Source organism: Bemisia tabaci, chromosome 4 (assembly GCF_918797505.1).
Source record: "Bemisia tabaci chromosome 4, PGI_BMITA_v3".
Taxonomy (NCBI): Eukaryota; Metazoa; Arthropoda; class Insecta; order Hemiptera; family Aleyrodidae; genus Bemisia; species Bemisia tabaci.
This window is the reverse complement of record NC_092796.1, coordinates 16143234-16168866: the sequence shown is the minus strand read 5'-3', so window position 1 is coordinate 16168866 and position 25633 is coordinate 16143234. Positions and strand designations below refer to the sequence as shown.

The following is a 25633-nucleotide window of genomic DNA, read 5'->3' as shown; positions in this document are numbered from 1 at the left end:
TAACACTTCAAAGTACTTTTTGTTTGTTTGTTTTAAACAGGTTTTTTGGTTTGTATACAAGTCTTCAAAATTGGAAACTTCAGTCATCACAAGACTAGCGGAAAACAACTCTTAGTAACCTATCGCCATGCAATCGATGGCTAATGCAAGAATGCAACTAAACTAACGTCCCGGAGCGCGTATTGCCTATTCGATAAAACGAAGGCGTTTTGAGCTCCATGCGCCAACCTAAATTTCTGCTCTTAACCTCTAATTTTGAAGAAAATTCTGGCACTAAGAAAGTGAAATAAAATGAAGCAGACAGTGCAATTTTTACTCACATTTCTCTTATGTGTGATCATCCACAAGAAAACCGACCCCAGTCCCGAGACGAAAATTTGTAAGAGGGGAATTTGTTTTTCAAGGTTCGTCCAAAAATCGGAAATTGGATTTTAGCGAAAAACGCTTTCTGGCACACCGAAATACAAGTTTCTAGCTATTCAGATCATCGTTGTGGCCCTAGAGGTCACAACGTTGTTTTAATTTCACAACTTTGACTTCTATTAATCAGTGATGAACTTTTTATAACTTCAAGTTAAACTAAGGGATTTCAACTGCAAAGTTCAGGTATAACTTTGGTTTGGTTTGTTATTTTTGGGCCATTAATATGAAGAAATGACCACGAAAAATTTATACTCTCCTCTTCTTCTCCTCTTCTTCTTTTTCTTCTAACTTCTAAAACTTCTTTCTTGTACAAAACTATATATATGTATCTTCTTCTGTATTCTATAGATAGTATTCTGGACGTCTCAATTCTGAATTTTAGGAACATCGTATCGTATCTTGAGCGTGGTCATGAACAAAGAACCACCCAGGAATGACATCAGGCATTTTTTCCGAGTTTTTGACCTCTGCCTCGCCCCGTCCTACCTTCCCTTTACCGTTGTCTATCGAATTTTAGGAGATTTGCCGGGCAATCCTACATCCCCTCTCCTTATTTATCTGACAAAATTCATAGAGGGCCCACAAGGGGACTACCACGATTATCGCTAGTAGTTTTATGTAATTTTTCTAAAGTGTAAGCTGTTAAAAAATCTTTCTGAAATACTAATTTTCCTGGTAATTACCGATCATCAGAAGTTTTCGGTGCTTTGACCAACTTTCACGAAATTTGACCATATTTGGTAAAAAAAAGGTGCTGAGATCAATAATTTAATTCAACGGCTGGCAAGTTTACCCGGCGGTATTGTTCTCATTGTGGGCTACCGATCAGAATCCGTAGAGTTTCATACCTTCGCTCTTCTTTAAGATTGCAGGTCATACCATCTGCGTAAGTGAAACCAAACGTAGAAATGTGAAAACATTCGCTCCTAAATATGTTTCTACTCCCCCCTTCCTTTTTCATGACGCACACGCGTGGAGCAGGAAGAGTTTACAAACCATGACGTAACACGCTCCCGGTAAACACGTGGATTTAAAAAGGGGAGAGGATCCTCTGAATCTGCCAGTAGCTCCGGCGAGTAGTGTATTCCTAATGCTTCGGAAATATTAAAAGCTAGAACCCGGCAGGGGCGGGGGGTGGTCGAGAGGGCGGGGGCGGGGGTGGGCCGAAAGAAGAGGAAAATTGTTTCTGCTCCAATTCTTTCGGCGTCTTTGCTTTAAAAGTTTTCCCAGTTTTCCCTTTTCCGAATTTGCTCGCTTCTTGTTCAATGTTCGCCTCTTTGCCCACTCACTCGCTCTGGCGCTCACAGTACGCTGCTGCTCCTGCTGCACACTCGCTTAACCCGACTTCCTCCCCTCCCCCTTCCTCCATGCATGCTCGCACTGATGCCGCGTCGGATAACGATACTCCTACGGGAACTGTCTATCGATGGCAGAGGCGTGGTGTGCTTTACGATGTCGTCACCTTCCAGGCAAAGTATCACAAGCGCCATGCGACGTTTAAAAATTTCCGCCGCCATTTTATTTCTTTACTGAGAAATTGTTGGTTGAATCTGTTTGGAAATTGCACTAAATTTCATCGGCAGCACAAAGAAAATTCAGTGAAATTTTCGGACAGCTTCGTTGAACAATTTCTCTGTAAAAAAATAAAATGGCGGCGGAAATTTTTAAACGTCGCATGGCGCTTGTGATACTTTGCCTGGAAGGTGACGATGTGTCGATTGATCTGCCATTCAAACCTACGGAAAAATATCGATAAACAGGGTGTTCAGAACGAACACTTTAATAGGTAATCGATTCTTTACCACAGCTTCAAATTGGGGAATATCGGTAATCGATCATTGATGCCTCGCCACTGATCGATGGGTTTGCTCGCTGATTCTTGTATTCTGTGTGGTACCGTTCATAAAAGACGTTTTCCAAATTGTTTGACCTATCCCTGCAGGCCGATTTTTGAAATTGACAGACTAAGCTACGGACGAAAAAGACATTGGGAATTTGGAGCGATCTTATTGGTTAAACGGATGGTTGTTATGGAGAAAGGAGGTAAGTGATAGACTAACTAACGGGAACCGACAAGAGACCCTAGAGTTAGTCCGTCATTTTCCCCTTAGTCTATAGGAACCACCCATTTCAACCAATAGGATCGCTCCATACCCCCTATGTCCTCTTTGTCTATCGTTTTGTCTATCAATTTCAACAAATCAGCCCGCTGCAACCCTTTCGCCCTGCGAGCTGATTATAGAAATTGATAGACAAAGCTATGGACAAGGAAGACAAATTAAAAATAAAGCGATCCTACTGGTTGAAACGGATGGTTGCTATGGAGAAAGGAGGTAAGTGATAGACTAACTAATGGCAACCAAAAAGAGACCCTAAAGTTAGTCCATCATTTGCCCCTAAGTCTATAGGAACCACTCATTTCAGCTCTTTTCAGGATCGCCCCATACTCCCTATGTCTTCTTTGTCTATCGCTATGTCCATCAATTTTAACGATCAGCCCGCTGTTCCCTTGTTAGATCTCTTCCAGGCATCTCTACACCCTCCTCGAAAATTATCCCTCTTCCCTTCCCAATTTTGGACAAAGAAAGATTACTGAGAAAAAGCGGTAGAAACAGTGTTCCGGGGCGGGTGTTTATTTCCGTGCCGTACGGACTCTCCCTACACCCGTACGGACCAAAAGTACATCGGGAAACGTTATCTTAACATCGGAAATCGTTATATTATCGGAAAACGTTATATATCTTGAGCGTCGCGTGACGTCAGTGTGAATAAGCGAGATGGGCTTGCACGAGTCTATCCAGAGAGGTATACGGACTTTGAAAGATAGGTGCACCTGGGAAAAGTGGGTTGAAACCTATATCCACAGCGTATAAAATATGAAAAACCTTCTTCGTTTGAACGTGTAAACTACTTGGATTGCATTTGGCAGACAGGAACCAGCGCGATTACAGTGTTGTGAAAATGTTGCTTCTTCATAATTATTTAAAAAATCTCCCAAAATAGCAAAAAGTTTTTGCCTTCGGTCGAGGGATGTCCAAACCCCCTGGATCCCTTTACTGTTTACAGTTACTCTATACCTATACACGAGAGCAAAGAATCTTGAATCACGGAAAAGAAAATGTGGTAAGATTTTACCATATTCTGACACAGTGATACGAGCATGGTAATAAACACCAAGCTCTATGGTAGAATTTACCATATTATAGTAAGTACCACCTACGTTCTGTTGAATACTACTATAATGCTGGTCTTTTTCACCGCCCAGTATTACTGTGTAAAAAGCAAGTATAGACTTATAGTAGATGTTACCATACTTTTTTTTTCCAGAGTGAGATCCGTTCAGCAATCCAATCGCGCTGCAAGTATCATCTGCGTTATGGATTACTTCGCGAATCAACTGGACTTCATTTTCAATAAGGAACTACAATATCTGGCGCATCCATAAAAAACACTTATCTGCATTTGGGTACTAATGGCACATATGATGTTTCTAAAATGAGCCAGAGACTGTAGTTCTTCATGGCAAAATGTAGCCCGACTGATCTATTTCTCGTCTTTGTCCTTTTCTCTGGAATCGGGGGCGAGAGTCAATTGGATTGCATTTTGCAAAAAGGAACCACTAGCATTGCAATGATGCTAAGATTGTGCAACTTCATCTTTTGCAATAAAATTGCGGAAATCGTGAAAAACTATGAAATTTAGATGGTAATTTTTGTCTTAAATTTACAGTTTTTAGCGAGTAAAATAGAAACTATTAATGGATAATCGGGGTTTTCCTCCAAGACAAAAGAAGTTGCACAATCTTGGCAACATTGCAATGCTAGTGGTTCCTTTTTGCAAAATGCAATCAAATTTTGAAAGTTAGGTGCCTGGTGCAGCTCTGCCATCATAAAAATCTCAAATTGGCAACGTTGGACGAAAAGCAAAGCCACAGCGGAGCCACAGCGACTCACTTCTGAGCATTGCCTCGTCGCGTGTTATTCGGGAGCGGGGAAATCTGTAAGGCGGGGTACCCCCCCTCGGGCCTCCACTACTCCGCGCATCGCAACTTTAAAACTTGAAAGCTACAACTTGATCGAGGAAATAATTGAGCATCTAATAGCTTGCTCCTGTTAGCTGCTTAGCTCCGGGTGATGCTCTCTTGAACTGTGCGATAGTTGTCAGATGAGCGTGGATAATCGCCCGATTTCCATCGGTGAAGGTCAATTTGTCGGACAACGTGGCAACGGCTCGACCCACTAATCTCCCCGGTTCCCTGCTTATTTTCTTAGCTCAGTTTCCGTCTCATTTTTAAGACGTTGCTCGGTTATAAGTCACCGAGTCTGAAATTGGGAGATTTCAGGGCAAGCTTGCTTTTGTCCGCTCATAAAAGAGGAAACAATTATCCTGGCTCAAGCGCATAGCACTCAAACTGGATTTTCTTTGCAAAAAGGAATCAAGAGCATTTACAATGTCGCTAAAATTGTGCAACTTTTCTTCTTGCAAATATAAACTGATCATCTAAACAAGTTTTATCTTTACCCTCGATAAACGACAAATTCCAGACGAAAATTACATTTGTGAATTTAATTTTCTGCACGATTTCGATAATTTTATCGCGGAGAACGTGACTCGCACAATCCTAGCAACAACGATGTGCTCTTGGTTCCTTTTTGCAAAATGCAATTCAACTGTTCAGTGCTTACAACTCAAGCTAGGCAAGTTTCCTCCAGAGATGAAGGGTGAGCTTTCTAACTTGTTGGTCTGCATCGGAATGAAATAGGTGAGAGTTGATAAGAGCTTTGCTCCGCTCTCCAATTCATTATAGTTACTTGGATAGTTGATCACTTCAATTGGAGCGCGAATTTAGCAAGAAGGAACCAACGCAATTACAGTATTGTAAAAATGTTGCCTCTTCATAAGTATCTACAAATTGCCTCAGAATAGCAAATAGTTTTGGCTTTCCACCAAAAAAATGTTAATTTTAAAGGAAAATAATTGTGTAAAATTTAAAACTGTAATATTTTAAATATTTTTAAAAGAAACGGAGAAGTTGCGCCGTTTTGAAGACACTGTAATCGCGCTGGTTTCTTTTTGCCACATGCGATCCAATTTACCTTAGTTTACTGCTAAGTGATTTTTACATCAACGCAAAATCAACTCACACTTCCTGATGCAACTAAACTTGGGGCTTTAAGTTCGTACTGTCAGCAAAAGTGGAGCACGTCACAAAACGACATAAAACTAATGACAAATTTCAACTTTTTAAGGCCATATTTTGATGGAATTTTCTAAAAAGTTTCACCCTGCAAATTAAAGTGAAATTTGGACAGTTGGTATTAAAATGCGTATCCCTAACTCACCAAAAAATTGGCTCGTTTTTGCTTCGTTTATTTGCTTCATTTTGCGTGGTTGTATCGAATACCTTCGTTTGTCTTACATGAATTGAGGATATTCACAAAGACGAATAATTTTCACATTGGTTTAGTAATCTGCAGAGAATAAGATGGCCTCCTGCTTCACCCTGCAGATTTCAAATATAGAATTTTTCATAGATGGGTCACCGGCGCTAAACAACTCCCGACTCTCAAAATCACATATTGGTCAAAATTTGCATAATTCACGCTATTATAGGTTTTCTAAATAAATAGCTTCTAAATGTGGCAAGTGGCAAGCGGCAAACTTTAGCTGTTTTTTTTTTTATTTTTCCAAATTCGCAACTTATCCTTCTCCAACTTCAAAATGCTCTCAAAGGGTCAATTTTTGAAATTTTTTAGTTCCCTTCGTACCAAAGGCAACAAGATGAATCCTTTACGTTTTGGTGTAATTATACTAACTTGTATAAAAGCTGCTTCCACAGGGCTCTCTAGCGCTCTGCGATACCCACCCGCTGAAGTCCTCTATCTTCCCAACGCCCTCAGGGAGTTCAGGAGTTGGTCTGATTATCTCATTTAATTCTTGTCTACCTTGAGTGCTCTCTTGCCTGACCTAATCACAAATGGACGTATTTCTGTCAAACGGAACTATGTGCATAGAGACATGAGCCACGAGACTCATAAGAATATGTGCATAACAGGGCTCACGTCATAACGAACATAGTTCTGTTTTGCAGAAATACGTCCAAATATCATTCGATGCAATGTTTTCTCCGCGCGTCCAAACAAGTTGGGGAGGAAGCAAGAAAAATGACGACTTATAACTCTAATTCTGTTTTAAGGACACACTCAAAAGTTGTAACGCTCTTGCCGCACATCAGCCTCCGAGTTGTAAACTAAAAAAGTTCCCGGATGAGACAAGCGATGAAATTCAAAGAACTCGCGACCGGGATGCGCAGCTAAAGAAGAACGCCGTACGCGCCATCTGGCGTTGCCAAGTTTCCTTCAATAAAAACCAAATTTACCGGGAAAATTGTGAATATTTTTCGCAAAAGTTTCAGAAAATTGTGCACGCAATTTAATATGAAGTATCTGAAAATTGCAAGGAAAAATATGCACGAATGTCGTCAAAAATACGTGTTTTATCAAGGGAAATTGGCAACTCTCGAAGTTCATACGGCGTTCTTCCTTAGTGCGCAGAGCATCTTCACGGAGGACTGGAAACTAATGTTCGAACTCGGTCCCGGTGAGGCGCTCGCGCTTGGGAAACGCGGAAAAGACCGTGACGAAAAAACTCGGAAGTTCGAACTTCTGTCTCGTTTATTGTTTCATTCGGTTACATTTTTCTCAAAGCTCTTCAACCTCATTCCGCGCGATGACGTTCGGAGAGTTTTCCCGCCCGCGCTGGGAGTGCGGGGGGGGGAGGGGGGAGGGGGGTTCCGACTTTGAATTTGCAGCGTGCGTCGAAATAAGCAGGTGTGAGCATGGGTTTTCCATCCGAGCCCCTTGTCGCGGGAGATAATGACAAGGAGCGCTGGTCCCGCGTGAAACGATAAAGGGACTTGCCGGGGTCGTTTAAAGTTTTAAACTTTGAGTGTTGGCTCGTTGAAAATAACAACTCTTGAATAAATGAAAAATTCCGCGCGGCTTACACGGCGGCGTCTGAGCAGTCCTTTTACAATGGTATAAAATACGACCCCGTAAAAGGTTTGCGAACGCCCTGATGCCGGATTCCCAGGGATCTTATTCGTAGGACCGAGGGTGAACTGTCACCGGAGTGAACAGAAAATTTGGTGTCTCCTTTTCTCCTCCTCCCTATGCAAACGGTAGGATTTGGATTTCATTTTGCAAACACTGAAACAAGAACATGCAATGTTGCTGAGATGTCCAACTCTTTGCTCGGAAGGAAACTGATTACCGTACAACGGTATCTATTGTACTCGCTAAAAACTATAAGTTTAAGACAAAATTACAACGTAAATTTCACATTTTATCATGATTTCAGTAATTTCTTTGCAAAGAATGAAATTGCACAATCTTAGCATCATCGCAATTCTTCTGGTTCCTTTTTGCAAAATGTAATCCATTTTATCTTTTGAAATAAAATGACAACACTCGGCCTCAAAAAGCTCTTCATCCTCTCGAAACTTTCTAAATTGTAATAAATTCGTAACGAAAAGTGGTGAAAAATTTGTAGTGAATTTTAAGATGAAAGGCTGATCGAATCGATTTGTTTTAAATTTTTGGGCGGAGAATAAACTCGATGCTCTTCTTCAAAAGAATACCGACATCATTTTGTTCAATCATACACAAATTGGAAAATGAATATTCGCAAAAATGTTGTTCAAAACATTTGAAACTTTTGAGCGTAACGTTCCTCGTGAATTTCAGTGATGATAAGCTTAGTATAAAATTTTAAAGCAGGACAGTAAATCTAAACCGAAAAAAAATATTGATTCAAATAATGACTTTAAACAATTGCTAGTATTGTCCCATTATTGGTAAACTTTTTGAAAAGCTAGTCTCTTACATTTAAAACTTTATACCGAAATTCTTTCATTCAGAGTTTTTTTTCACAAGATTATTTTACTGAACCATGCAAGACGATCCGCATCGAAGGTATCTGTAGCCGAGAGTCATATCGACAACATTGTAAGAGGGACTTAGTCTAGGATAGAGTAATGACGCGACACTTTACTTACGTTGCATCTTTTAACCTTTCCTCTACTCTTCCCTCTCCTTTGCAATTTGAGATTAGAGGCATTTTAAAAGCGTTGTGAAGTCAGTGACAATTCTATTAAGGTTATCTGGCTTCGCACCGAGACGCGATGAGGGAAACGATTGGGTAAAAGACTCGATGAGCATCTTAAGGTAGAAGGATGAATATGAGCAGATTAGAGAGAGAGTTACATTAACAGTTAGTGAGGGTTCTTCCGTTTTAATTTTGGCCGCATAAAAAAATATCGCTGCTCCGTAACATTCAAATTTTTATCCGGGATTTTCCAACGTTGATGACATCACGATGGGGGGGGGACGAGGATTGGAGGTTGAAGTAGAGGATACTCAGAATGTGGGCAGATCAGCATAAGGAAAGAAAAAAAGTAGGTCCCCTCAGTCATTTGTGAGGATTTGTCTTATTTAGTTTTGGTCATAAAAAATGGCGCTTTTGTTTAAGATTCAACTCCTCATTTAAAAATTGTATGTTACGACAAACTCCACTTTCCAGTCAAACCTAGATCTGACCATTGACCCATTTGTGCCGCACCACAAGTGCCGCGCCGCGGCATGCACAGCGAGCGGGAGGCCAGTGCGAAAAGCGCTTACAAACCTAAGTGGATACTTCTAACATTGCGCAATGCAAGAAGTATCCACTTAGGTTTGTAGGCGCCAGCGAGCCTTTCGTGTTGGCAGCACGTCGCGCACGTCGCGCCGGCGCACGGTGGATCGAGTCAACAGGAGCGGTCGGACACAATTTGGAAACTTTAAACGCTTATAACTCCGTTTATACAATAGCTTAAGGTTCTAAAAGTGAATCCATTGGTTTCCTCGTCACATTTTCTTCCCGAAGCACCCCTTGAAACTTAAAATGTGACAAAATAAACATCAAAATTTGCAGTTTTAGTAAAAAAATTCATGTCCGACCTCTCAAATTGACTCGATCCACTGTGCGGCGCCGCTTCGCTCTGTTTGGCTCTAATTTTTAAACTTGCAGAGTCAGCGTTTTTCAACTCATGGTTTTGAAATGTTTGTAATCTACATGGATTATTCTCATTTAAATTTATGAAAAAAAAAATAATATGTATGAAAGGAGAAAATCGACGGTGTAAGTCGGCAATCGCATAACTCGGTTTGCGACGGCGCAACCTTCCTGTCATACTTTCTTTTTCTAACGGAAAAGTACTCAGCGGCAATTCTTTAGAACTGTCGTGATTTTTCTTCTCTGTGCGAAGAAAATTCAGTAAAAACTTAAAGGAATGATGTCAATTAGTTCTCCTTTAGAAAAGTAGCATAGAGGCGGAGATTTTCAGACACCGCAAACGAGACATGTATTTGCGGACTTACGCTGTCGATATGATGTGTGTTTTGTAAATATTAAGGTGGTTCCGTTTCAAAAATGATTTCTAAAGCACTTTAATTTTAGCGGCTCTGGTGCTTGCACTAGAGCTGCTATTCCGGACGGTCCCAGCTGGGGAGTATCAATGCAGCATGTTACATTGTAGAGACCGCGCGTTGGTTGATGGGAATCGGCGCCATTTTCGGCTATGTTCCTTGTCATGACTTTATTTTATTGCATACTGTTTTATTGTTAGTCAATGCTATGTTGTGTATTGTATTTTTGGAATCATGGTGATACAGTCAACAATTCAAAACTTGTTTGTGCTTTTATCTCGTGATGGAAAAAATGTACTTTACGTTCAAAATTTGAAAATTTGAATTTTAAAGTTTTCGCGGTTAAGGAAGCTTTAACCACTGGGTTGGAGCTTCCTAGTCATATTACTTGATATCAGCTGATAGCAAACAAAGGTTACCAGGGAAACCGTAAACGTCTAACAACTATCGTGGCCATTGGGGCGATTATTGAAATGATATCGACTGTATGTCGCCGCTTACGACAGGACATAGCCCTATCTTAACTGTGTAATATATCGCAATTCGATATTGTTTTGATTTTTAAAAGGAGCAATTCATTCATACAGTTCCGATTAGTTTTGGCGAACGGGCCCTTAACCTACGGCACTCGGCTCATGGGAATTTTTTAACTTGTCCTGGACGGACTCGTCTGTAGCGCCTCGTTCTTCGTTGTGTGTGTGATTTCGTGAAGAAGTTTCTATGGCAATTTGCTTTTATTTGTGAGCTGTTTTTTCACGGGATTTTTGAATGTTCTGTACGAATAAATTCGGTGAGTACCTCATTTATCCCTCCTTCCAGTAAAATTATTTCAACTTTTCCTTCTCCCTCATTCTGGACCCACTCATGGGCTGATTATTTTCTCATTCTTGAAACTTTAGACTGGCAATTTCTATGCACAATCCGGCATTTTCTTTAGTAGTACAAAAAATTAATACCTCTACCTTCTAATATCAAAATTAAATCGATTCGACATCTTACAAGTAAACAGTCAATTTAAATCTATTATTTTTACACAGTAAGTACTCGGAATACTTAAAATTTATGGAGGAAAAAAATTCACAGTGACAGGAAACAAAAAACCTTCTTGATGGACGATTTCATCAAAATTTGCATGTTCAAAAAACGTAAGCACAGTTTAGTTCGTACTACTGAAATGGAAAATAATAATTTTGTAAAGCAACAAGTTAGTTTTAATACACACATAAAAAAAAAGCGACATTTAAATGACACGAAAACACACTAAAAGTACGTATAATCCCAAAACGCAGGAAAATAGATTGTAGGAAAATATTTGCATCGGAAAATCGTAACAATTTTCCCCTAGATGTCTTCCATTCCGGGAACATATTTATTGAAAACGGCGACTTTTTCAACAGTCCTATTTTTATCTACAACATCTAAGTGGCCCTTCATAATCATTTAATTTTGGCCCCTGGCCAGAAAAAGGTTCGGAAATTGCAGTGATTTTGCCGAAAATGCTGAAGTAAGTAAATTTGGGCATTTTTTTTCCTTCTTCAAACTCTGTGGAGAAGCACTTCTCCTCCAGTACATCTATTTTTTTACTTATCTCTCGCAAGGTACATTTACAGAAGGTGTGTTCCAGTATTAACAGTTCAGATTCGTGGTTTTTTTATTATAACGCTTATTTCGGAAAGCAATTATTACATTGTTCAATTCTACTGACTTTCAACACTCGATTATACTCCCGGCAAATTCTGCAGCAGCGTTTCAAATGTTGACTCTAATGCTTCCAACAGCCATCCGATGTCTAAGGGTTTATCCCTAGATTTAGGGATTTTCCGGAATTTCCAGGGATTTAGGGATTTTTCAGGAAATCTAGGGATTTTTTTTTGATGAGGTAAAGTTACCAAAAATCAACTTTTTAACCTCAATTCTAGCTTCGACAATCGAAAACATTTTTTCATCTATATTTTGTAGGCCTTTTTGGCAACACTATTTTCCCCGCAAATAAGCCGGAAATTAAAACGATTGCGTCCTTCGATGTACTTGACATTCAACTGCATTCAACCTGTTAATAATAAGAAATCAACTAATATTCTTTCATTTTATTGGTCTGGATTAGCACTGCTTTCAGAGAGCGCCAAAATTCAAACGAGCCAATCAGATTTAAATATTGCAAATCGCTACATCGAATGACATCATGATTCTTCGTATAAAAATGGCGCTTTTTGCAAAATCTAGGGATTTTTTAAGTATATTTGAGCAAATCTGGGGATTTAGGGATTTTTAGCGAAATCTAGGCATTTTTTTTCTTCCCCGCTAGGGATTTAATATCGGAAGACTGGCTTCCAGTATCGTAGCGTTGATCGTCGCTGATGTCGAAATGGAACCTAATGCCGGACTTACTGTAACACCTCCATTCCTCAATTCCGGTGAGGAATACGTCTCTACCCTTAACTCAATATAAATATACAAATTGATAAGTGAGTGCTTTAGTCTCCTGAAAACAGAATTGCGAAACTTAAAATTGGAGAAAAATGATGAGTAAATGAAAAAATGGAACCAATTGATGGGATATGTCGCATGCCATTCTGACACAAAATATGGCGTCTATCGAATCACCTTAACTAAATAAAATAACCAAATTTTCAACTCTCAAACTATCAACTATCAACTATCAAAATTCAAACTATCAAAATTTCCAACAATGACAAAAATGATTGTAATATACCTATAATGTAATGAAATATACACGCTCTAATCATTTAATTTGTATTACCTTTATGTTATGTACCTACATGTTATACTATTTTTATAATAAATTTTGCCAACATGCTTTTCAATTCAGTCTACAACATTTCATTCCGACGTGGCAATAATGATTTATAATGCCCCTAATCCATTAAAATGAATTACAATAGTAATGCCGCATTATAATGTCGTATTATACATCGCAACGATTCATGTCCTACTGATTATTGATTATTGTAAGATGAATTCTGTTTTCTCTGATTGTATGTTTCATACGTGCGAAGCAAGTACGGGTCACTAGAAACGTGGTTCGTACGGGTGGCTGATGAAATTGATCTTCGAATACCTTTTGATGAGCTAGGGAAATGGAACCATCTGCATCTCATGGACAATAAATAGTTGCCGTAATTAAGGTCATCCCGTGATTAAGGTGCCGTGATTTAAGTCATAAATTCTTCATCTAATTCTTGATTCATCTCCAAAATGTCTGCTAAAGCTTTCATGCGCTTCTCCTTGTATGCATGAATGAGCAAATTGGGTATCGAACAAGCGGACACTTTTTGAAAATTTAGATGATTCTGGACAATATCGTACAGAAGTCCACGAGCTGCAGATAGAACCATTACCTCTAGCTCATCAAAAGTTATTCGAAGATCATTCAACAACCTCTTTGACAAGTTGCAAAAACTTTTCGTTAACAATAGTGTCACACGGTACTAGGAATATTTACTATTTAACGAACCTTATATTTCCCTGACTCAGTCCTAAATTATAGAAGTATGCGTTACTTTTCCAGCAATCCAAAAAAACAATTATACAAAAAACCAATACCTACACTTTCAGATATAAAAATGCAAATTTTTTGCAGCCTCGCTAAACGACTTATCAACCAGAGATTTTTTAGGAAGCGGACCTCCAAAGAGCTTTCAAAATTAAAAGTATACAACAAGTGATAATGCCATGTATTCGCCATATCAAAGCCCAATACACATTTATACACCGGCTACGTAAATCTGCTAAGTTACAAAACATGAATCGACAGTTGTCGGATTGTACATCAATGACAAAATGTGTCTAGGCCCTCATTCTTGACTACAACTACTGCCCCCAGAGCCGCTCTCCGACGCCAATGCGTTGGAGCTTCCTGCTTGTTTTCTTTTATATTTAGTTCTTTTACTGTGCTGCAGCGTGGTGTGCGCGCAACCAAACGCTCAAAATTCGACCTACTTGACTCTAAAAGATCGATGTACAAATGGGTTAAAACTAAAGATTGCGTGCTTCTTGGTTTCTTCCCCCTTTTATTCATTTTTGCAGTTTCTTTCACCAAAACTGCGGCTCATTGAGATTGATATCGATGCCATCGTTTAAAAAAGATTCCTTATATATTTATCACGTTTTAAAAATGTAAATATTTTCAAAATGAAGTAATAATTTCGTAAAAAAAATAAAAAATAAAAAAAGTATCTATATAAGGTATAGTGTACATCGAAAATTTTGAGGATAGAAATAAAACCAAATATTCACCATTGACGATTTAAAAAGATGAATCAAAAGAGGAAAGTAACATTTCATTTAAAAAATGAGTTACCGTAGCAACACATCCTTATTCTCTCTCAATTTTTCATTTCGATATTGTCAATATAACTTCACATACGGACTGAAATATAACACTTGGGCCAAGTCACTGTTGTTTATTTTACGCGGGGACGTAGACTACTGGACAAAACAGGTGCGCGGACAAAAAATCGTTGACGAATGGTCCTGAAACCCCATGAAGTCAAACCCCTTATCCAGCCCTATAATCAAACCTGCGTTTATCCGTTACATATACTGATAAAGTCATGCATTGAAGTTAAAAGCTCTCTTGATACGTCTGATCTCAGATGGAAATTTTTTTGTTTTTGTTTACGATACAGTAAGATGAGATAGTTACCTGGACTCCAAGCATGAAGACTAGATTACTAACGGTAAAAGCTAATTGTGTATGTAATAAAATCACAGTTGTTTCTTCCCTTGGGAAGCTTCGGACTCTTTGAACAGCGCTGGCCAGCGACAGAAACTGCGCCACAAGACCGATCACTGCTCCGACGATCAGCACCTATTGACATGAAAAAAAAAACAACAATATTAGGAAAAATTCAATTGAATTCAAACTCATTAAAAACGAAGAGAATAAAATGAAGCTTTCAATGATGAGGGCAGTAAGTTCAATTTTTGTAATTCTGAGAAATAAAGCGCAAAGTTAAGAAATAACATTGAGACTTTTTTTTGAAAAAAAATTTACATTGACGTGATGGGGCTAAAAATTGAGTTTATGAGGTTGTAAACTTTACTTCGAGCTAAGTTCTGTTCAGAAGTACCGATGTCTCAATCAATGGACCACTAGACAAGGTACGAGTTTAAGTATTCTGATACAAGTTTCTTAACCAGAATTTTACGTAAAACACAATTCGCACAACGAAAATCACTGAAACCAACTCCTAACGAAGATATTACCGTTTTTTTTTTTCACATTGGTTACGAGGAATTTGAACTGCCCGCTCACAAGAAACTCAAAGCTCTACTTGAGTCAAATCGCGCACTACAACGGTTTCAGCAAGCTTCTCAATCGAGCAATGCTCATTTCCCACCATGTGTTGTTCAAACTATAAGCAATTTGCTATAGCTGAGCCAAAGCGTCAAGATTGAGGTTGCTAGATTTGTATATCGTAGAGACTGTCATGATAACGTTTAGCGCGCGATGTGAATCACGTAGAGCATTGAGTTTTCATGAGCGGGTGGTTTGAATTCACGCATCAGGAATCATTCAATATCTTTGTAAGGAGTTGATTTTGGTAATTTTTGCTGTGCGCATCGTGTTTCACGTGAAATTTTGGCTAAGAAACATTTTTCAGAATGCTGAAATTCGTACCATGTCTGGTGGCCCATTGTTTGCAATAATGTTACGCAAGTACAGCTTCTTAGGATCATTGAGCAACCAAAGGAAACTATATTCATTACAAGGTTGCAAAATTGACTCAAACACTTTCATTTTTCAAAATAATGTACTTATGCAACTTTTGCCCACAATTTTTTTTTTTTTATTTTTGCATGAGAACAGATAAAAATTTAGTGACATTATAAGTTACAAATGCCCGAGATTCTTCCTTTAAAATTGCAATTTACGAGGGGAAATTCGGCAACATCAAAATGTAGTTACATTCTTTCCTAGGGGAAACGGTGACATGACGTCGCTTCTCTGACGCGAGGACATATCGACGGCGTAAGTCCGGAATCACACACCTCGTTTGCGGTGTCTGAAAATCTCCGTCTATATGTTGTTTTTTAGAGGAGAACAAATGGACATCATTCCGTGAAGTTTATGCAGAATTTTCTTCCCACAGAGATGAGATATCACGGCAGTTTTAAAGAATTGCCGCTGAGTACTTTTCCGTTTGAAAAAGAAAGTATGACAGGATGTCTGCGTCGTCGCAAACCGAGTTATGCGATTGCCGACTTCCACCGTCGATTCTCTCCTTTGATACATATTTTTTTTTTCATCAATTTAAATGAGAACAATCCATGTAGATTGCAAACATTTCAAAACCATGAGTTGAAAAACGCTGACTCTGCGAGTTTAAATATTAGAGCCAAACAGAGCGAAGCAGTGCGGCGCGCGGGCGTGCTGCCAGCACGAAAGGCTCACTGGCGCCTACAAACCTAAGTGGATACTTCTTGCATTTCGCAATGTTTGAAGTATCCACTTAGGTTTGTAGGCGCTTTTCGCGCTGGCCGCCCGCTCGCCGTGCCGCGGCGCGGCACCTCATTTTCCACGTGGGCCCTGTTTTACATATGAATCTATGCATTCTGCGGGCTGATTATTGAAATTGATGGACGAAGCGATAGACACAGAAGACATGGGGAGTATGGAGCGATCCTATATTGGTTGAAATAGGTATAACTCCTATAGACTAAGGGAGAAAATGATGGACTGACTAAAGGGTCTCTTACGGGTTGCCGTTAATTTGTCTATTACTCCCCTCCTTTGTCCATTGCAACCACCCGCTTCAACCAATAGGATCGCTGTATTTTCAGTTTGCCTTCTTTATCAATCTCCTTGTCAATCAATTTCAATAATCAGCCCGCAGGGCTCCTGCGGGAATCGAAATACGCCCTTCTGTTAGAGTAGAGTCCCTTTATACTGAGAGTCAAGACAACACCCCCTCATGGAGTCACAAACGGGAATAAAGATTACAGAAATTGAACGTTTTTTGTAATCTTTGATCGGTCCATTCTCAAATTCCTTTCTCCGTTCCCTCTCTCGTTCCGTTTGTTTCTTGCCGAACCCGTAATTCCCTGGTCCATTCCAGATTATAATCTTTGCAATCGGTAAAAATGTAATCCTTATTCTCGTTTGTGACTGTGAAGGCCTAAAACACGGGAACCAATCAGAAATGGATTCACATTGTCTTGACTCTCAGTATAAAGGATACGTTAGAGAAGCGAGGATGAGAGAGGTTGGTGGTTACCTGTCTGCCAGCGCCTCTGCCGTCCTCGCGGGAGCCGCCGAAGTATATGTACATGACGGAGTCGATGAGGTCGTGGTCGTGGAGGTCCGTGTCGGCGAGGCTGTCGTCCGGCAGGATGATCTCCGGCTCGGACTCCACCATCGCGTCGCCGGCCTCGTCGTCCCGCAGGTCCGGGTCCGGGATCACCGCCGCCTCCCGAAAACCTGCAACACCCAACAACGCAACCACTCAACAACGTGTCAACACAAGAGAAGTATATTTGCATGCTGAGAGAAGTCTCGATTATCCGCGATTATTTGCTTGCATGTGTGAGGATTTTGCGATTTTACTGTTGATTCTTACGTAAAAGTTTGCGAGAAACACGATGGTGCCACTGGTTTTCTCTGAAATAATCTCTCAAGCTGAAAAAAAGCTCTCAAGATGAGGCCAAAATGGAGGGGATATCCCACCCCACCCTGAGAGTCCACCTCTACATCGAGACAAACTCTCCATGCAAAGATAGGGAGCAAATACATTAGCAGGGTTGCCGTGTTTTCAGTTTTAGAGTCCCCAAATAAAGTGGCAGCCCTGCTAATGTATTTGCTCCCTATCTTTGCATGGAGAGTTTGTCTCGATGTAGAGGTGGACTCTCAGGGTAGGGTGGGATATCCCCTCCATTTTGGCCTCACTTTGAGAGCTTTTTTTGAGCTTGGGAGTTGATTTCAGAGAAAACCAGTGGCACCATCGTGTTTCTCACGAACTTTTACAAAAGTATCAACAGTATCAAAAGTATCAAATCGCAAATTCCTCACACATTCAACATCTCCATTAAGCACATAAACGTATTGGGAAGGATTATTTCTCGTGATTAAGAATATATCGCACATTTTTACTTGTTTCGCCTCCTAACTGAAACCTGCTAATTATTTTTCGCTCGATAAGAGGTACTCAAAGAAAAGGAATGATAGAAAGAAGGATAAATTACATGGCGTTAAAATTGACAACGAATAATCCACATAGCGAATTATGTGCCCAGGCGCGGATTATCGGGACTCCGCTGAAGTATTTTAATGGGTTTAGTCATAAAATAGGTGCAATGCTCGCTAAACACGGGCTGAGGGGCAGTATTCCGCACTGTAAATACGAAGGGATGAAAATGAAAATTGAAATTAACCGATAGTAATGATGCTTTTAATTCGTCGAGAGTCGACGCTCGGCGCTCTTTCCCGCAGCCATAGCGACAGCAGCAATATTTAGGAATAACACCTGCTATAAATTTTAAAACAAGGTACTAGGAACACTTTAAAGACGCAAAATTAAATTTTCGTTGGCTTTATTGCGCTCTAAATATTGATTAGTTGAATTGAGAGTGACTTAAAAATCCTGCATAAAGGTTATGACGATAGAATTCTAAGTGTGCTAAAAACTATTAAGGAACGCAGGACTGAAGTCGATATTTCACTTTTAAATGATCAGATAGATACTGAAAACAGTTACTTAAACTACCTTAGCTTCCAGCCTTTTGACTACCTTATGTTACCACCTCCCCTCTTGAAAATGGTTTATTATTGATTGTTAAACCTGTAGCATAATTATTGTTCATTAACATAAGCATACGCTTAGAATACTTTTTATAATATACACGAAGATATCCTAGGATAGATCTACCAGACACATCAGCAACAATGCCAGAAATCTGGTTACTGCCTCCTAGATTTCTTGCGGCTCACATAAGGATAGAACGTCAAGGAACCACTGCAATTATTTTTCTTCCGCGCATGCCTGAAAATACGATTATCGCTCATCGTCAAAAATCTGATCAGGCACTATGAGCGTCTTAGGATCAACTGAAATTACTTATAGCAGTTGACATCTCACTCACAAATGAGGAGAATTGTCATTTTAAAATCACGGATTGGCGGAGAAAGAATTTGATCGAGCATCAGTATTAAAATTTGTAGCCAATAATTAAATTAATCTTTTAAAATTAAATATTAATCGACCGAAATCGAACGTCTTTTTTATTCCATAACTTTTCTGCTCGGTCTGGAGATTATTCAACTTGAAGCAAGAAGGAAAAAACTTTGGTGGCATTTTTGTATTCAAACGTAGGTTGGTTGGTAGATACGTTTATTTGGTGCTTTTAACATCTGAGCCATAACACCTTAGAGGAGAGATCAAAATAGTATAGTAATACATCGTTTTCCTAGGATAGAGGGATTGGTCCTCTCAGATTTTCTTGGCACCTTTTCCTGGCTCTTTACTTTCTATTTTCTCTTTATTTGTATGAAAACATCGTTTCAATTTTTGTCCATTTCAAAGAGCTCCGTACAATTTTTCAAGAGAGAGGTGACTTTCTAAGGGTAACAGTAAGTAAGGGGTTGTTTGATATTGACATAAAAAATAAGAAGTGGAGGACTCTCTTTCCGTCTTGGGAATATAATGGGCTCTCGATAGAATCAATGCAAAGTTTCAAGTTCATAAAGCCAGTTAGAAGGACATCAATCTTGCTCGTAGCATACTTGTTAACGGCAAAGTTGTTCGAGTTTTTGATTGAATTTAAATTTTAATGATGCGTGATTTGAACCCTCCGATTGGCACAAGATTTCAGAGAAGAGGGGGGGGGGGGGGGTGCCGTCGGAGGAACGAGGTATTCATCGTTATCGGATGCCCCATTTACAAAGGGACCACCAAACTGGCCTCATCATCGAGTCATCCAAACTTCGACAGCACCTTAAAGTTCCAAGCACCATTTTACTTAATTAATGGCTGAATCGAGCTCCGCACACTTTGCTAAGCACCTTTGAGCAAAGTTTGCTCTATAAAATTGTGAAATAAAAACTTCCGGCTTCAAGAAACTGTGAAGCTTTGGTTTGGAGCTGTTCCGGTTTCACCGAGCTTCCCATCAAAAGTAGTGGCGATTATGTCGCAAAAGTCGTTACATTTTGATTCCTCGGTTCGGGATGAAAGTTTTCGGCGGCAGAGGCCAAAGCAGACTCTTCTCTGCGGGAAGTTAAAAGTGAAGCCAAAACGATTCTCGTCGCTTAGACAGCCGTTCAAAAATAAGTATGAAAATCCGAAATCAGACGCTGCTTGTTCCTCTGCGATATTGCAGTAACATCGCATCATTTGCATTTTATACTTTAAAAATGAAAATAAGATAAATTATAAAACAACTTTGAATTAAGTTGATGGGAAGAGAATTAAAAAATAAATAAAATGGGACTGTTCATGAGGTCGGAATCTTGGTTCCGAAAAATCCAAAATTGAGAAGTTCGAGCCACCGTTCGGAGGAGTGTTTAACGAATGTGGAGGCACAAAAAACGCCTAAAAGTGACACATCAAACCAATTCAAGTTATATTGGTCTGAAAGGTGTCCAAAAAACGTCGTTCCGAGCATGCTATTTGAAATGAGCCTGTCATGTTCAAAGCTCAAAATTTTATTATCACGATTTAAATGTACACTGAAAATTTTTTTTTCTTGAGATATTATTTTGACTTAAAGCGTCGTTTATTGTCGACAAAATTAGGTTCTTTTAAAATAAATCCGTGCGAATTCAATTCAACATCAGTTTCCTTAAGTTATAAAACCGTCGTTTTGTTATCGTTAACTTTAAGTTGAAAAACCGATAGCAAAACAAGGTTTCTTTAACTAAAAAAAAACTGACTTTAAGTTCAATCCGCACGGATTTAACAAAAATTAAAACCAAATTCTGTCGACAAGAAACGGCGCTTTAAGTTAAAATATAATATCTCAAGAAATTTTTTGTTTCAGTGTAAGCCTTCAAATGACATTTAAATGTATAGTATATCACGCGCAACGTAATCCTTGGAATACCAGAAAGTAATTTCTGTCAAAAACTTAAATCCAAATTTTTTGACTTAACGTGATCTTGAATACTTTCCTGAGAAATATGTCTTCGTGCACGCAGTGAAAAACCGCTCACAAATTAATCACTTAAAAATAAAAAATAATCAAAAATATAAAACGAAATGAAATTATATAGAGAGGAAATTACATTATGGCATGAAATAAAATAAAAAGAATTCGTATATTTGATTATTGCGTGTAACTTTTCAAAACGTTTATTTCTCATTCAGCAACATAAGAGAAAAATTGAATGCTGCAACCCACTCAGCAAAGTTGCTGTGGATTCAATGTCCGTCGGCAAGGCCTGAGATAAGCAGGTTGAAAAGATTTCCGTGAAAAGCCAATCGTGCGTTTGTTTACTTTGCCTACGAAAACAGATTAGCCAGATGAACTTCACAGGTTGATCGACAGACTTTCTACGGTGGTGGTGCTCAAAGGAGTTGAGTCAGTTTGTCAGGGACAAACAACGGAAAAACTGAGACACGTGAAGAAAGTTTCAATCTCAGAGAACCGCTCCGAAGAAATAAAGCCGATAAGAAGAGAAAAAGAAAAAACAGAATTTTGTTCAGCTACAGTTAAACCGATTTACTCCCACCTTCGACAGAACAAGAATGTACTTCATCGATGACCTCACCGGTGATTTAAACGATGCTTTCATCGATGGCTTGACTGATGAGTGAAACGATGACAAAAAGGATGATTTCACAACAGACGTTACAGCAGTGGTGATTCTACCAAGTTGAGAACAAGATTTTTACTCCAATAGTTTGAACTGCGAGTTATCAAGCTTTCTAATGGTACCTCAAAATGGAGCAATTTGAAGAATTCTGACCAATCACGTCGCTCAAAATCCAATAAATCAACCAATATGACTGCAATGCCAAATATATCGGAGTAGATGTTGCAAAAAGGAACCACCATTTATGGTTTATTTTCGGAACAACGTAGGTCCCACTTAATTTTATGTGTAGATAGGTGCTTTGATGGATAAAGCAGAAATATTGGTTTCTCCTAGCGAAATTGCAAAGACTGCACTCATGCGCCTTGTCCTCCAAGCCTCCAAAATGGACTTCATTTTCTAATATGGAACCACAATTCCTGGCTCATGGATAAAATAAAACTTACCTACGTTGGGAAACAATGACTCACGGACACGACACTGCCCTGGTAAAAATTGGCAGAAGAATGTGTGTTCCAAAATACTATAGACCTAAAGCCGGTTGTAAGATTTCCAATAGCTTCTGTAGCCGGCTGTACAATTTCTTATAGCCTTTTATAGCCGATGGCGATCAAGCAACAGCCAGACGATAGAGTTTATGCTAAACGTTACTAAATAAGGATACTAGGACTTAGTTACTTTTTGGACTATCGCTCGCTTTTTGTGCCGTAGTGTCTTGATTTATTTTGCGAGGAAAGCTCCGTACTTTTGAAGGATGCCTGTCATTCTTAATATGTTGGAGCGCCTTCAATTTCTTATGATCAGTATCATCTGTGCAATACCTCTGGTGTGAAATAGTTGATTCAGACGCCGTGGCACGCTGCGGCACGGCAGGCGGGCAGCCAGCGCGAAACGCGCATTGGCGTCTACAAACCTAACAGGGATACTTCACGCGTTGCGCAATGCGTGAAGTATCCCTGTTAGGTTTGTAGGCGCCAGTGCGTCGCCGCGCAATGCGTGAAGTATCCCTGTTAGATTTGTAGGCGCCAGTGCGTCGCCGCGCAATGCGTGAAGTATCCCTGTTAGGTTTGTAGGCACCAATGCGTCGCCGCTCCGCTTTGTGTTAAGGTCTAATATTTAATCTCGCGGAGTCAGCGTTTTTCAACTCATGATTTTGAAATGTTTACACACTCTGTATGGACCATCTCGTTTTAATTGATGAAAAAAAATATGTTTTAAAGGAAAATATAATGTGCGTTGTAAATATTAAGGTAGTTCCGTATCAAACTTAATGATTTCCAACGCACACGAATTTCTATACAATTTCTTATAGCCTTTTATAGCCAATGGCAATAGAGTGTAAAGCACCGTGATAGGAACTATAGCCCGACTGTATACTTTTTTATAGCTTCGTATAGCCCGGCTATATGATTTGCTCCGCTTTCTACAGCCAGCTACATGCTTTTCAATAGCCTTCTTTAGTCGGATATAAGAACTCCTATGGTATTTTGAAACGCAGCTCGTATCGCCAATTTTTACCGCGGAGGCTCATTGTTTCTAAAACGAGCCAGATATTTTAGTTCCTACTTAATTGCAAAATGTAGTTCAAAAAACCTCAGGAACAAATGGGGGAGGAGGTTAGAAGTAACGTGGCGAAAATGATGATGTTGCATGTGTAAGGAATTTGCGATTTGACTGTTGATACTTATGTAAAAGTTCGCGAGAAACACGATGGTGCCACTGGTTTTCTCTGAAATAATCTCTCAAGCTGAAAAAAAGCTCTCAAGTTGAGGCCAAAATGGAGGGGATATCCCACGCTATCCTGAGAGTCCACCTCTACATCAAGATAAACTCTCCTTGCAAAGATAGGGAGTAAATACATTAGCAGTGTTGCCGTGTTTTCAGTTTTAGAGTCCCCAAATAAAGTGGCAGCCCTGTCAATGTATTTGCTCCCTATCTTTGCATGAAGAGTTTTTTTTTTATGTAGAGGTGGACTCTCAGGATAGCGTGGGATATCCCCTATATTATGGCCTCAACTTGAGAGCTTTTTTTGATCTTGGGAGTTGATTTTAGAGAAAACCAGTGTCACCATCGTGTTTCTCGCGAACTTCTACGTAAGAATCGACAGTCAAATGGCAAATTCCTCACACATGCAACATCTCCATTGCCAGACATGGGGGACGGTGAGGGGGCATGTGGCACCTGTCAATCGGAAACATTGCCTCTTTGCGGTTCCTTATTTGGCAATGTTGCTACTAATGTTTCCTCCGTGGCGGATATTTTTTATTCACAATTAGCTGCACTTAAAATAAGAGAGGGAAATAAACGCGGGACGGGAGTAGGCATTTTCACAGATTACCTCGGCGAAGCATCAAAAATTCACATCATAATCCAATCCCTCCTGATCCGCTGGCCGAACTCCGAAGCAAGAGAGCCGGATAGTCGAGTGGCGGGCTTTGCGATATATCGATTGATCCGTCTTTTAAACCTATTGAAAAGAATCGATAGACAGGGTGTTTGTAACGAACACCTCAATAATCGATTCTTTACCGCACCTTCAAATGGGGAAATATCGATGATCGATCGTTCACGCCTCGCCACTGAGAGCGGGATAGTCGAGTGGAGAGGAACAACCCAACTACTCGGACCCGCACGATAAGTCACCGAGTGACCTATAAATAAATCAAGACAGCTCAGCTTTGCGCCGCAAGTGTATCCTACCGTGCCCAATTTTTTATCTCTCCATTCGCGGTTCTTTAACATTTTCCTCCCATTTTCTCATGATTATTTCTATTTCCGCTCCGGAGCGTATAAAAATCAACAACGGACCGCGGCGTTGCCGTTTCTCCTCGATTCCGCGGAGCGTGGAACGTTGAGGAGGTGAATTTCGGTACGAGGCGGCATCCTCGAAGGGAGATAATTCTTTGCCGCCTTTGGCGCTACTGGGCTTTGCACGAATGGGGAGAAGGTCAAAGAACAAGAGAATGGTAGAGGCAAACCGATGGCACGGTTGCCAAGCATTTTATATCCGGCATTGATTCGTCGTTTTGCTCACGAAAAAACGTAACTATATCTCTATGTGGTCACATTTCACCTCGCAAATTGCATTAATGAGAAGAATCTTGGAAATTCCTCACTGAAAATTTCGCTAGTTTTTTTTCTGATCTCCAGCAATAATCTCTTTTGCGCCGGAAAACTCCTTCGATTACTTTTTTACGGAAAATTTATGTCAAGTAAAAATTACGTAAATAATAATCTTTTCAAAAAGCTTATATAATTTTAAAGATTTTTCCATAGTGTCAAAAACTATAGTAGATAGTTTGAGAGTTTTCAAAAGTTACGTTAAGGGCCGTCCTTAAATTACGTACGCTTTAGGGATGAGGGAGGGTCGAGGAGAGCGTTAGGCCAGTTTGTTATTACGTGTTAAGGGATAAGGATCTACGCTACAAAAGTGTTACAAAGGGTAGAAAGGGAGGGTCCAAAATGCCAAAAAAGGGTGTTACGTAATTTAAGGACGGCCCTTGCTTCAATTTCATCACCTTTCCTAAATTTTACTCGAAAAATCACGCAACGAGGGTTTCCCAGAACAAAAATTTTAACAGTTTTTTTAAGTTGTCTTTTCAAAATTTATCAGCTTTTCAAAAGGTTTAGAACAGTTAAAGCGATAGCGATAGTGACAGTGTAGCGATTGCTACGGAAGCCACAGAAAATGGTTCAATCGAGATGGCCACGCAACGATGGTTTTCCAAAACAAAAATTTTAACAGTTTTTTTGAGTTATCTTTTTAAAATTTACCAGCTTTTCGGGAGGTTCATAACAGTATTTGACTGCTGCGGAAGTCACAAAGAATGGTTCAATCGCTATGGTGATTTTTGAGTCTAGCTATCGATACCTGATCCGATGGCAAGTAACGGGCTCCGCAGCGGGCAAGTCCGGTGGCGAGGCCCGGAGTCAATGGGGCGCGGGATTGGTGCAATGATTTCCTCGGCCGTAAAAG

General features: G+C 39.7%; 1 protein-coding gene across 1 annotated transcript in view; it reads right to left on the bottom strand.

Moving 5' to 3' along the window:
• Positions 1-25633, bottom strand: part of LOC109034384 (uncharacterized) — a 286237-nt gene that overhangs the window by 26844 nt on the left and 233760 nt on the right. Inside the window, exons 6-7 of the mRNA XM_019047502.2 lie at positions 17129-17331; positions 14554-14718 (exon numbers count right to left, since the gene is read on the bottom strand). Coding sequence (XP_018903047.2) covers positions 14554-14718; positions 17129-17331 — 368 coding nt within the window. The remainder of the gene's footprint in view (positions 1-14553; positions 14719-17128; positions 17332-25633) is intronic.